Source organism: Heterodontus francisci, chromosome 16, assembly GCF_036365525.1.
Source record: "Heterodontus francisci isolate sHetFra1 chromosome 16, sHetFra1.hap1, whole genome shotgun sequence".
Lineage (NCBI taxonomy): Eukaryota > Metazoa > Chordata > Chondrichthyes > Heterodontiformes > Heterodontidae > Heterodontus > Heterodontus francisci.
Genome location: NC_090386.1, coordinates 63,775,216 through 63,789,405, shown reverse-complemented (window position 1 = coordinate 63,789,405; position 14,190 = coordinate 63,775,216). Strand labels below are relative to the sequence as shown.

The 14,190-nt window shown below is 41.9% G+C and overlaps 1 protein-coding gene across 3 annotated transcripts in view; it reads left to right on the top strand.

Moving 5' to 3' along the window:
* Positions 1 to 7,963, top strand: part of LOC137378147 (collagen alpha-1(XIV) chain-like) — a 194,997-nt gene extending 187,034 nt beyond the window's left edge. For all 3 annotated transcript variants that reach the window (XM_068048274.1, XM_068048272.1, XM_068048273.1), the window contains 4 exons: positions 2,913 to 3,101; positions 5,087 to 5,164; positions 6,684 to 6,839; positions 7,015 to 7,963. In XM_068048274.1, coding sequence (XP_067904375.1) covers positions 2,913 to 3,101; positions 5,087 to 5,164; positions 6,684 to 6,839; positions 7,015 to 7,061 — 470 coding nt within the window. In that variant the 3' untranslated portion in view covers positions 7,062 to 7,963. The remainder of the gene's footprint in view (positions 1 to 2,912; positions 3,102 to 5,086; positions 5,165 to 6,683; positions 6,840 to 7,014) is intronic.
* The last annotated feature ends 6,227 nt before the right edge of the window (positions 7,964 to 14,190 follow it).

Below are 14,190 nucleotides of genomic sequence, written 5' to 3'. Positions count from 1 at the left end.
ATTTAAATGAGCAGGGGCTCAGCGACGGCGCATCCACACAGGAAGACAGGCGAGATCAGAACGTGCCACCACGATTTGCGACGCGCTCATAAAATCCAGCCCATAATCAAGACAACTGGGCCATTAGTTTAAGTTGCTGTCCCTTATGTATCCACAAATAGAATTAAACCAGTGCAGGTAAAAATCATGTCCTACAGATCCAGTGCAACGTGCACTGGACATTTTGTAAATTGTACATTCTGCTTTCAGTTTGTCCTTACAGAGATTTACACAAGACATAGATTTTCAGTTTGGATTAGTAATCTGAAGCAGGAACTTCCAAGTTGTCTCCATGATCTGCATACCGCAGAATCTTATGAGCTACATATAAAGTTTATATTTGTGTTCTCTTCAATGAACAGATATTTCAAGTTATTGATACTAATAGATATTGGTGTACTGATTCAGCATTTATCTGCTGATGAGGCAACAATAAGAAAAACAGCTCCTCCCAAATCTCCAGAATCACAAAATTCAAACAGGTCAAACCAGTGAATAAATGCAAATAGAAATCAGATTGTTGGAGTTCAGCAATCAGATTTGGCCCAAGATTTAAACAAAGGTAATTTGTAGTGTTTAAGAAATTGTTTCTGAATATGAACAGTATATAGCCCAGAGTATACTGCAAACAGAACATCTTTTTAACAGTTTACCATTGACATGTGTTATGTTTAATGTCATATCATGGTTTGTTGATGGCTTCAGTTCCATTGCTGTTGCAGGTGCTGCACAGTACAATTTTATAATTAAATGCAAAAAATATATAAATTAGAAATATAACACACTTCTGTGAAGGTAAAGATAGCCATGTAATAATTTATGAAGTTTATACACCATTGGCTCAAACAGCAACAGCATCAGCTTTCTTTTATATATCATCCTGAATGTGGATGCTTTTCATAGAGGAAGATGGGCACCGAGCAATAGTGGAAGAATTAGGAGAGAAGATGGCAAACATGATTGAAAAATGGATATTTTAAAGGTGGAGGGAAGGAAATTTTGAAAGTAGGGCTGAGATGGTTCAAGCCTTTGCATCTGATGATGGAGTAGAGGAAGGGTGGAGTGTATAGAAGCTTAGAAAACTGAAAACAAAGAATGGGATGTAGGGCAGGAGTACGTTGCAAAGGACGGAGGAGATGAGGCCATGGAATGATTTTATAACTGAGAATTTTGAATTCAATGCTTTGGACAATGGCAGCCAATGAAGATTAATGAGGATAAGAGTGATAAGCAAGCAGGCCTTAGTGCAGCCCAAACTAATGGAGAGATTGCACAATGAGATAGTAATGTATGAATACTTGATAACACTATTTAAATTCCTCCACTATTTTAGGGAGCTGTTAACCCTAAATTATCTTAACTACATAAAATCATGGAAAGGAGTTTCAAACAAACATGCTGGGGGCTAAATTGGATAGCCTCTGAAAATGGGTACTGAGATCGCAATGTGCGATTAGCTCCCGTCCATTGATTGAAATGCAGGCAGCACGCCATCAAGGTCAGTGAATGCATCTTCAAATGCCCTATTTCACCAACTGCAGTTCTAGCCTCAGACACTCCTCAATTCACCATACATCTATCACTCACTTAACAACAATTTCTACCAATCAGGACTCATAGCTGACATTCATAGCTTCATCTCACCCTTACACACTCAGCACTGCTGCAAACCTCACATCCACATCTCACAGGTTCCATACGCGGCCAGCTATTCATCCATGAGAGCTACATCACCCAAACAGATTGCACCACACTTCACCGTCTCTTGCAGGACAAGGTGGCACACAGCAGCAGGTGCTAACTGGTGCAAGGACAGGCTTGCCTGAATGTCCTTATCTCCTTGGAGGAGATGGTGCTGGTAATTACTGAAAGGGGCATTGCTGAAGCTGTGACCAGAGTGGGGCTGAAACCATCGAAGATGACAGTATTCTCATACCTAATCCTACTTCTCACATCCCACTTCCCCTTCATCCCACAGTCTCTTCTGAATTACAGGTGGAGACTTTATAAACATGCACCTCCTACCAGCAACAAACTTGTAAGTAGTTGATCGTTTTAAGTAGCACTGGTCAGTGGTCCTTCTTGCCAAGAACAGGTATTCAGCTGTGCGAGGTTAAGAGAGGGCTTAGGCTAGAGTGTGGAGCTCCAAAATGACACCATTGGCTTCAAGTCAGCATTGCACACGATTGACCTCAGGATCTGCCTGCTCTGCATACATCCAGTGACTGTTTATTGCACACAATGTCTTCACCAAGCTGCCGTTCGGCACAATTGACAGCAGAAGTGTGCGCACATGCAGTGGACATCTTTTTCGTCCCTGATTGGCACCCGTAGCTCTGAAACAACATTGTGACTGAGACCAATTTTGCACCCATTAAGTATTTGTGCATTAATATACCACGGTGTCAGTTCAGGATCTATGAAAATAAAACACCAGATGGGAGAAATTCATCACTGGTGGTGACACAAAATGGTAATATCAGATGGGCTGCCCATTATACATTTGACTGCAAAGGAATATCAGATGCTGCATATACCGCCCATTTTGTGCCACTGACTGAGATGAATTTCTATCCCTGTTCAGGACATTATTTGAATCCCATGTTTATGTTGTAATTTAGCAACTCTCCAAGTAACTATTATTGTATAAAACCTTAAGAGTCCATCAGAAAGTTATTATTCCTCAAAATTGCAAGAGTCTGCCATCTCATTGAGTAAGACTTTGTGCTGGGACAGGAGTCTCACAATTTCAGGGATAAAATGCCTGTTAACCAGGCAGCGTAGTGCATTTTAACTCTATGTTTATAGACAGGTTTAAAAGTAAATATTATTCCATTGTAATAATTCTCACTTTTATATTTATTAACTACTAGATCAAATGATCAAGTTTGATTCAATCCTGAATGAGTTTACAAGGAACCCGGTACCTGTACGGATCATTCAGGGACCAGCAGGTGAAGTCGGACGCCCAGGGCAACCAGGACCACCGGGAAGTAGAGGGCCTCCAGGAATACCTGGCATGCCTGGAGAAGCTGGCAAGGCTGGTTATCCAGGAGAGATAGGTAATTTACATCTCCTAGCTCATATTTTAAAATGCAACTTAATCTCATTACTGGAAAATATTGCCAGCATACAGAAATAATTCATTAGTTCCTACAGTTTAACGAGGCAGTGGGGTAGATTTTTGTTTTCACCTCCTGGGCAGCAATCTGGCCCGATGGATTACCTGCTGTTTACAGAAGCAACCTGATTATTTTTCCATTGAGGGGGCACCAAAGTTTTTCCAAATTTTAATCTCTTTCCAGACGGATTATTGTTCAGATGCTCTAGGCATCTTATGGGGTGGCCACTTAATTTAAATGGAGAGGACAATACGTAGGTTCTTACGTTCCTTTATGCTCACTGCTTGCCTTCGAGTGCACTGAGTGCCTCGGGTGTGTGTAGGCAATAGGTCTCTGTGCTCAATGCTCACCTGCCATCACATTAACAAATTATACTGCTACTCGAGCAGTGTGGGTGTGACAATTTCCTTGATTGCTAAAAATGGCAGAATCATCCCGTTCTCCAATTTCTGTGTGATATCTGGTGACCTTTGATAAAGCATATGTGTGTGAATGTCTGCTGAGCACAGCATCAAGCATGGCTATGATGCCCTTCATTGCAGAATCAAAATTTACTACCTAGCCTTCATCTATAGGCACTTAGGCAAGGTACCAGAAGGCTGCCATTCGTGTGAGAGGAGAGGATAAAATTAACAACTAGTTATGTCAGTTATATAAGCCACCTTGGAGATAATTTTTTAACCATTCAAAGGGAGTTCAGCATTGAAATGGCAGGGTGAGCCTGTAAATGGGCACCTGAAACAGGTGGGAAGCTACTTGCATATGAAAATTAGAGTTAATCCAGTTGTCGGAACCAGTTTGCAATTTCCAAACACAAATAGGCAAAGCATACGCAGCACATGCTGTGCTTATTTTTACCAGCTGTGAGAAGCCTAACCATTGATCCTTAGTGATCACTGAAGGATTGTAGTAAAATGGCCAGGAACATTTTGGGGGGAATATCTACAAGGTGCAGAGGAGCAGATATTCAACAGTACTGCAGTCCTTTGCTGGTTGCTGGCTCGGCCCACTCCTCCCAGTGCACACCCCCACTCCCCATGGTCCACTTCTTCTTTACTTCTGACCTCTGGCTCAGCTTGTTTATGGAGCTGCTTGATTTTCTGCTCACTCTCGTTTAGTAAGCTGGTAGTTTGCACTTGTTGAGCACTGGCAGCTCACTGACTGTATTCTTGAGGCCCCAAACTGCAAATGGTTCAGGCCCTTTGCTAATCCATCAAGCAGCTGCTGTGCGCAGACCACCAACTTCGTACCTTCTTTGGGCAAAAGTTCAATATTGTGCCCTGTGTCCTTATATAAAAGGAGCCTCCTATGATATTGATTCTTATTTAATCAATGAAAGAAAATCATGAAAATGACTTTCCTTAAGGACTATAAGAGATCATCTAGCTATAATTAACAATCGAAGCAAGATTGGATGCTAGACTGTAGAGTTAGTGTGCTCAAGTGATAAGCTTTGATGTGACAGTTAAAATGCTAGAGGGGTGGAACTCAATGGGAGAATTAGGGGAATTCAAAGATGGGCTTCAATGAGAGAATTGGGGTGCACGATGGGTTGACTGGGCCTTTTTCATCCTTGACTTGTTTCTTATTTAAATTAAATGACTGTCACCTGTAACAAGCTTTACATGATGGTAGTGCTTCTCTGACTTCCGGCATTGAGGTCATCAAGCCCCACACAAATATCCATCCATAATAGAGGAGCAGAGAGCCATAATTCCTATGCCAAGATTCTGATGCACTCCCATTGCACAATGCTGTGTACAGCATGCTAATTGGTGAAATGTGCCCCATGGTGTTCTTAGTAAGTAATTATTTGCTTTACACAGATGTCCAGCAATTGGACAATTTACATTTAGAGAGGTACCTGTTTCTGCCAGTCCTATGTAGCCTTAAATTTATCTAACTTTGAAATTTTTTGTCACCAGGTAAACCAGGTGATAAAGGAGAGAAGGGTAGCTCAGGAGCCAATGCACCGGGCTCTGAGGGCCCAAGAGGGACCCCAGGTAATGATGATGCTGATTATTATCATTCGTCAACCTCTGTTTGCAGTCAAGCGACTGGTTACCAAACTTGGCTAAAATTGATACTGAAAGCAGGTGGAAATCGTGGGGTTTGTGCCGATACTCAGATTGGAGGATTCTAGTTACAATTAAAGCTTGACAACAAGAGCAGCACTACTTCACCTGTCTCTTTGTCATAGTGTTAAATAGGAAGAATTGAGTCCTTTAACTTCAGCCAGTATAAGAACAGCTTCAACAATTTAATCACTGAAATCACTCAGTTCACTGCACGCTGCATATTTAAATATGAATGAACTAATTGAAAGATGAGAGGAAATTCACCAGCAAGCAGTATCACCAGATAAATTAGATGAGGAAGGATATTTGGCTCATTTTAATTCATCCACCTGGAAAGATCCCACAGTCCCCTGCCCCCCCTCTCTCCCCCCCCCCCCCCCCCATTGTATCATTCAATTGTTTCTTAAAGAATCTCAGAGTTTTGCCTCTACTTTAGCTAGAAGTCCATTCTATGTATTAATTATTTTCATGTGAAGAATAAATTCCTGCAGATTTTACCCAAATATGATTCTCTATACTTTACGCAAAGTTTCATTTGACTGATTTTTCCCTCACCTTCCACCATACTCAATAAAAAAGGTTAGTCCTGGCTATGGAACACGTTTTCCTTCTTGTTCAATGCCTGTACCAAGCAGTCCTAAATTAAGGATAGGGTGGCTAGATGCAAACTTTATTATTCTAGTCCAACTTCAGAAAAATGTCCCATACTCAAACAGTTTTAACTTTACTACTTCCCATATTAGCCCTTCATGTGACCTTTCAGAAAGAGTTTGGCAACTTGCGGCAGTCAGTTCCTTTTCAACCAAGAATTGGAATGAAAATATCTAAATTAGTTTCATGTTGGACTCTGAGAGCTAACAGAGGCAATTGATGCTGTCAGTCTGAAATCTGATCCATAGTCCCAGAGCAGGGGCTGGCAACGTGTACGTGGACACCAGTGTGTGTGGTAGAAACTTTGATGTCCGTGACTGGGAATTTCAGGAATTAGACATTTCCCATTGACTTCTTCTTTCCAGACAAGTCTGACTTTAAAAAAAATTCACAGCTGTCAGTTTCAGTTTCACAGCTCACAGGTGCGGGGAGTGGGAACAGCGGCTTCCGAACTCAGGACAAGTTCGGATTTTTCCAACAGGTTCTGATTTTTTTTAAAAAGCCGGCCGAAAACCACAAACTTGTCCTGAGTCCGGAAGCCGTTATTCCCACTCCCAGTACCTGTATACACATTTTGTATACAGACTAATTGCCCCCATGTCTGTGGCTGAGTCAATAATTTTGTTAAATGTCTGTGGTGCAAGATGTTGGTGCCTATCACTGTGCCGGAGGTGAAAGGTGATTCTGTGAACCAGGTACACCAGCAGTCCTTGCCGTGCGCTCACTTCATGGCATGATACAGTAACTTTGTTTTTTGATTGAAAAAAGTTCTAACTTTTACTTGTTTGTGTAGGTCCGCGAGGTGAAGGAAAACGTGGGAAGCAGGGACCACAGGGCCTGCCTGGCCCACCAGGCCGTCCTGGTCTACCAGGTTTTCCTGGCTCCATTGGGCCACCAGGTCCCTCAGGACATTGCGATATCTCTAGCTGCAGTACATTTAACCCAGAGAGTAAGTATGAATACCTTTTGCCAAATGTTATTAAGTAGAACAGCTTCTAAGTTTGTCTTTTCTTTAAATAGACCTTTCCTCTTAAAGCCTTTTCACAAGAGATTTTTAATTTGACAGTTTTTCTTTTTTGTTTCTGTTTCTACTATTGATTTTAAAAAAATTTTGTTTTAATTAGGTGAACCAGATATTGAATCTGAGGGCGAACTGCAATACCTGCCTTAAATCATTGACAGTTATAGAAACAATTCTTATTTTTATTTGTAAGGATAAATGCAAAACAACTAAACAGAATTATTTCTACATAATGAAAAGCGTTCAGCTGAATGAACTGCAAACAAATTTCAGATTTTATTGAGAACAGAAACATTTTCACGTTGTGATGACATTGTAAGTTCTAACATGTATTGCTCGATGGGGGATGGGACAAGTTGAAGAGGTGTATGAAACGTTGACCACGTGTAAAGAAATCTGATGTTACAGTAAACAATGACTGGTATCATAAGGGATGTGTGATCAATCAGATAATATGAATTTTATAAGCCATATTCTGAGTCACACAAAGATAGGCAGAGGAGAAAAAGGACATGCGCGTGGTGGCTAACGTAAAGTTAACTGTGAGAAAATCCTTATTAAATGTTTGCGTGTTGTTGAAGACTGAAAATGTTCTCTGTTGTTAAAGAATTACTGTCATTTGCCAAATGAAATGTTTGTATCTTTTTGAGAGTATCATATTTCTTTCAATCAATATGAATAGATCAATACTGTAATTATGTATTTTTCCTCATTGTGCATACTTAATTTGGAGTTTGTGAAATTCCCTTTTGATGCAAGGACAGATATTGTCGTTGTCACTCAATCTAAGCCTGGGTGATGTAGGGGTTAGAATGTGAACATTTATCATTCAACATCATTTAGTACATAAATATATTCACAAAATAATTGTATAAATGTCCAGAATTAAATATAGTTTATGTTTGTAAATGTACGTATTAAATGTAGCATACCTTTTAATTAGAAGTCTATCAGGACTATTTTTAATGTCAAAGCACTGTGTACAATCATTTAAGGATTCTTGTCTGTGCTTCAAATTACTTTTACACTTTTAAATGTATTCCAGGTTTCCAAAAGCATGAATAAATATAATTCAGATGTAAAGTAGCAGTAATTAATTTTTGCATGGCAATTATAATGGAATTAACATTAAATTTATCCATGACGAGTTGGGATAAGCTGGTTTTCTGGATGGGAAGGTGAGAGGGGAAGGTGCAGCGATGAATCTTTTAGAGAATGCTGAGAGAAGAACAGAGTGTAGCTGTGAGCTTCAAGAAGGGGAATTCAAACCTGGAATAGTTACAGGAGAGTAGCATCAATGATGGATAGCTAAATCAGTTGTGCACCAGATAGGTTCAGGTCTGTACTCCTTGGACTTGAAGGAGCAAAGATCAAGGCCACCTTGGACAGAATGACCAATTTAGGTACTGGCATTGGCCCAGTGTAAATTGTGGAGTCCCCGAACTTACATAAGCAGAGACGTGAGGCCTGTGTACCTAGTACAACAATAGCATGTAAAACCTGCTTCTGCTTAAAGAGGCAGTGGCAGAACTGGAGGAAACAGGCAACCTGGATGATAAATATGGCTGTCAGTTTGAAGAAATGAGCAACAAACTTTCAGCAGACCTGCATGTCCTTGGAGCAAGAGGGACGAGGACCATTTTAGTTCCAAGGGGCTCCAAGCATCCCTGGCCCTCAGCTATCATCTTACCATAGGATGGCTTTATGAACAGCACCGAGACAGAGGAATATGTATCATTTTAATAAGAAGCTCTTGCTGTAAATATACATGTGCACAGCAAAGACACTTTGTGGTATGAAGTCACAGAATCACAGCGTTGTTACAGCACAGAAGGAGGCCATTTGGCCCATCATGTCTGCACTGGCTGTCTGAAAGAGCAATTCCCTCAGTTCCATTCCCCCGCCTTCTCCCCATAACCCTGCACATTGTTCCTTTTTCAGATAACTGTCTAATTCCCTTTTGAATGCTTCAATTGAACCTGCCTCCACCAGGTTCTCAGGCAGCGCATTCCAGACCTTAACCACATGCTACATGAAGAAGTTTTTCCTCATGTCACTGTTGCTTCTCTTACCAAATACTTTAAATCTGTGCCCTCTCATTCTCGATCCTTTCACAAGTGCGAACAGTTTCTCTCTATCTACCCTGTCCAGACCCCTCATGATTTTGAATACCTCTATCAAATCATCTCTCAGCTTTCTCTTCTGCTAGGAAAACAGTCCTAAATTCTCCAATCTATCTTCATAACTGAAATTCCTCAACCCTGGAACCATTCTCATGAATCTTTTCTGTACTCTCTCCAATGCCCTCACGTCTTTCCTAAAGTGCGGCGCCCAGAATTGGATGCAATACTCCAGCTAGTGTCTTATACACGTTCAACATAACTTCCTTGCTCTTGTACTCTATGCCCCTATTAATAAAGCCCAGGATACTGTCTGCTTTATTAACCACTCTCTCAACCTATCCTGCCACCTTCAATGACTTATACACATATACACCTAGGTCCCTCTGTTCCTGCACCCCCTTTAGAATTGTACCCTTTATTCTATATTGTCTCTCCATGTTCTTCCTAGCAAAATAAATCACTTCACATTTCTCTGCATTGAACTTCATCTGCCACCTGTCTGCCCATTCCACCAACTTGTCTATGTCCTTTTGAAGTTCTACATTATCCTCCTCACAGTTCATAATGCTTCCAAGTTTTGCATCATCTGCAAACTTTGAAATTGTGCCTGTACACCAAGGTCTAGGTCATTAATATATATCAGGAAGAGCAAGGGTCTCAACACTGATCCCTGGGGAACTCCACTACAAACCTTCCTCCAGCCTGAAAAACATCCATTAATCACTAGACTTTGTTTCCTGTCACTCAGCCAATTTTGTATCCATGTTACTACCATCCCTTTTATTCCATGAGCTACAAATTTACTCACAAGTCTGTTATGTGGCACTGTATCAAATGCCTTTTGAAAGTCCATATACTCCACATCAACAGCATTGCCCTCATCAACCCTCTGTTACCTCTTCAAAAAACTCCAGCAAGTAAGTTAAACATGATTTTCCCTTAAGGATTGAGAATGAGAGGGCACAGATTTAAAGTATTTGGCTTTCCTTAATTAACTCGCATTTGTCCATGTGACTATTGATTTTGTCCCTAATTATTTTTTCTAGAAGTTTTCCCACCACCGAAGTTAAACTGACAGGCCGAGAGTTGCTGGGCTTATCTTTACACCCTTTTTTGAACAAGGGTGTAACGTTTGCAATTCTCCAGTCATCTGGCATGACCCATGAATCTAAGGAACACTGAAAAATTATGGCCAGTGCCTCTGTGATTTCCACCCTCACTTCCCGCAGTATTCTTAGATGCATCTCATCCGGCCGTGGTGCTTTATCCACTTTAAGTACAGACAGCCTATCTAATACTTCCTCTTTATCGACTTTAAACCCCTCTAGTGTCTGACATACCTCCTCTTTCAACATTGCCTGGGTTCCATCTTCTTCCTTGGTAAAGACAGATGTAAAGTATTCATTTAGTACCTCAGCTATGCCCTCTGCCTCCATGTGTAAACCCCCTGTCTGGTCCCTAATCAGCCCCACTCCTCCTTTTACCACCCTTTTACTATTTATATGCCTATAGAAAACTTTGGGATTTCCTTTAATGTTAGCTGCCAGTCTCTTTTTATGCTCTCTCTTTGCTTCTCTTGTTTGCTTTTTCACTTCTATATTCAGCCTGGCCCTCTACTTGGCATCTGTCATAAGCACACTTTTTCTTCTTTATCTTAATATCTACCTCTTTTGTCATCCAGGGAGCTCTGGATTTGTTTGCTCTACTTTTGCCCTTTGAGGGAACATACCTTGACTGTGCCCGAACTCTTCTTTGAAGGTAGCCCCATTGTTCATCTACCGGCTTTCCTGTCAGCTTTTGACTCCAATTTATTCGCTCTAGCTGCATTATTACCCCATTGAACTTGGCCTTCTCCCGGTTAATTATTCTTACCCTGGATTGCTGTTTGTCCTTTTCCATAGTCAGCCTAAACCTTATTTTGCAATGATCACTATCCCCTAAATGCTCTTCTACTGATACTTGATCCACTTGGCCCACCTTATTCCCAAGAACCAGGTCTAGCAGTGCCTCCTTTCTCATTGGACTAGCAACATATTGTTGTAGAAAATTTTCCTGAACACAATCTAGGAACTCCTGCACGTCACTGCCCTTTACACGACTGTTATCCCAGTTTATGTTTGGATAATTAAAATCTCCAATTATAACTACCCTGTAATTTTTGCACCTCTGTGTAATTTCCTTGCAAGCTTGTACCTCCATGTCCTTCCCACTAAATGGTGACCTGTAGACAACACCGAGCAATGTAACTGCACTTTTTTTGTTCCTTAGCTCTAGCCAAATTGATTTTGTCCTTGACCCCTCTGGGACATCCTTTTTCTCCAGCACCGCAATGTTCTCCTTAATCAATACCGCCACCCCTCCCCTTTTTTCCCTTTCCTATCTTTCCTGAACACCCTGTATCCAGGAATATTTAACACCCAGTCCTGCCCTTCTTTGAGCCAGGTCTCTGTTACAGCCACAACATCATATTTCCACATGGCAATCTGCGCCTGTACCTCACCAGTCTTATTAACCACACTCCGTGCATTCACGTTCACGTTTACCCCGATATAGACTTTATTGCTTTCTCCCTTACTCTGACCCCACCTAATAATGTACTATTCCCTACTCTTGCGCTATCTATCTCCCCTAGTATTCTGTGGTATTCCTCTCTAATACTTGCTCCTGGTTCCCACACCTGTGACAAGTTACCAGTTTTGCTTTCCTCCAATCTGAGCTCCCTCTCAGGTTCCCATTCCCCTGACAATTTAATTTAAGCCCTTCCCAACAGCACTAGCAAATCTCCCTGTGAGGATATTAGTTCCAGTCTTGCTAAGATGCAACCCGTCCATCTTGTACAGGTCCCACCTGCCCCAGAACCGGTCCTAATGTCTCAGAAATCTGATGCCCTCCCTCCTACACCAGTTCTCCAGCCATGTGTTCAATCGCTCAATTCTCCTATTTTTATGCTCAGTTGCATGTGGGATTGGGAGTAATCCTGAGATTACTGCTTTTGCGATCCTGCTTTTTAATCTCCTTCCTAGCTCCCTAAAATCTGCTTTCAGGACCTCGTCCCTCTTCTTACCTATGTCATTGGTACCAATGTGGACCACGACCTCTGGTTGTTCACCATTCCCCAGAAGAATGTCCTTCAGCCTCTCTGTGACATCCTTGACCCTGGCACCAGGGTGGCAACACACCATCCTGGAGTCACATTTAATGCCGCAGAAACGCCTGTCTGTTCCCCAAACTAATGAATCCCCTCTCACTCCTGCTCTTCCACTCCTCTTCCTCCCCTCCTGTGCAGCTGCGCCACCTGTGGTGCCACAAACATGGCTCTGACTGCACTCCTCTGAGGAACCATCACTCTCATTAGTATCCAAAATGGAGAAATGATTAGCGAGTGAGATCATATCAGGTGATTCCTGCAGTACCTGCCTGGTTCTATTAGACTGCCTGGCGGTCGCCATTCCCTATCTGCCTGCATGCTTCTAACCCGTGGTGTGACCACCTCCCTAAACATGCTATCCACATAGTCCTCCACCTCGCGGACGCACAACAGTGACTCCAGCCGCCGCTCAAGTTCCGAAACCCGGAGCTCAAGCTTCTGCAGCTGCTGACATTTCCTGCAGATGTGTTATTCTAGGACGCATGGTGCATCCATGACATCCCACATGACACAAGCTGTACATTCCACTCGGCAGAGCTGCGCTGCCATACCTTAACTTTACAGCCTATTTATTATAAGTAAAATAGTTTACCAGGTACTCACCAAACACCTCCTTCCACTGCACTGAAGCAGGAACCAAATACTGGAGGATTAAAAAAGTAGAGAGAAAAAAGTAGAAAAATGGAGCACCACCTCCTCCTTCTCTGAACTTACCACTGACCAAACTTGAAGCTCCACACTCCGCTTGCAATCTGCACACTATCAAGTGTTCTGATGTTTGTCTGTTCTTTGTTTTTTTGTTTGAGAGGATGTTGGCGACCAGTGTTCAATGGGAGACAGTTCCTTCTATTCCTCCTTACTGATCCTATATCTTCCAAATTTCTCTCGATTTCAGGAACCGTTACTTTAGATTGGAAAATTGTTCATGTCACTCTGCTTTTTAAGAAAGGTGATAAGAGAAAAATTAGGGAATTATAGATAATTTGGCCTAACATCTGATATAAGGAAATTGCTAGAGTCTATAATTAAGGACAGGTGACTGAACACCTTGAAAATTTGCAGCTGATCATAGAGAGCCAGGCAAACCTGATTGAAATTTTTGAAGAGGTGACTAAAGTAGTGAACAGGGGAATGTCTATGGATGTTATTTATATCCAGGGATGGAGGATTTTAGTTACAAGGTTAGGTTGGAAAAACTGGGGTTCTTCTCTTTGGAACAAAGGAGATTGAGGGGAGATTAACAGAAGTGTACAAGATTATGACACGCTTAGATAAGTTAGACAAGGAAAAACAGTTCCCGTTAACAAATGGTACAAGGACTAGGGAACACAGATTGAAAGTTTTGGGCAAAAGATGCAAGGGGAATATGAGGGAGAACTTTTTAACACAATGGGTGGTAATGACCTGGAACTCTCTGCCCACAAGGGTGGTGGAAGCAGAGACAATCAATGATTTAAAGAGGAAGTTGGATGGCCACCTGAGAGAGATAGACTTGCAGGGCTATGGGGATCAAGCGGGGGAGTGGGAATGACAGCATAGCTCCTTGGAGAGCTGGCATGGACTCGATGGGCCAAATGGCCTCCTTCTGTGCCGCAAATGACTCTATGCCTTCCAGGAGACATTTAATAAAGTCCCTGTTAAGTTGAAGCTCATTGAATTGAAGGCAAATTATTAACCTGGTTGGGAAATTGGCTGTGCGGCAGGAGACAGAGAGTAGGGTTAATGTGTACATACTCTCATTGTCAGGGTGAGACTGGTGATGGCCCGCAAGGACCTGTGTTGGGGTCTCAACTATTCACTGCATTTATCAACAACTTGGATGGTGGAATAGAGTCACAGCGTTATACAGCACAGAAACAGGCCTTTCGGCCCAACCTGTCTGTGCCAACCATCAAGCACCCATCCAATCTAATCCCATTTTCCCACATTTGGCCTGTAGCCTTGTATGTTATGGCATTTCAAGTGCTCATCTAAATACTTCTTAAATGTTGTGAGGGTTCCTGCGTCT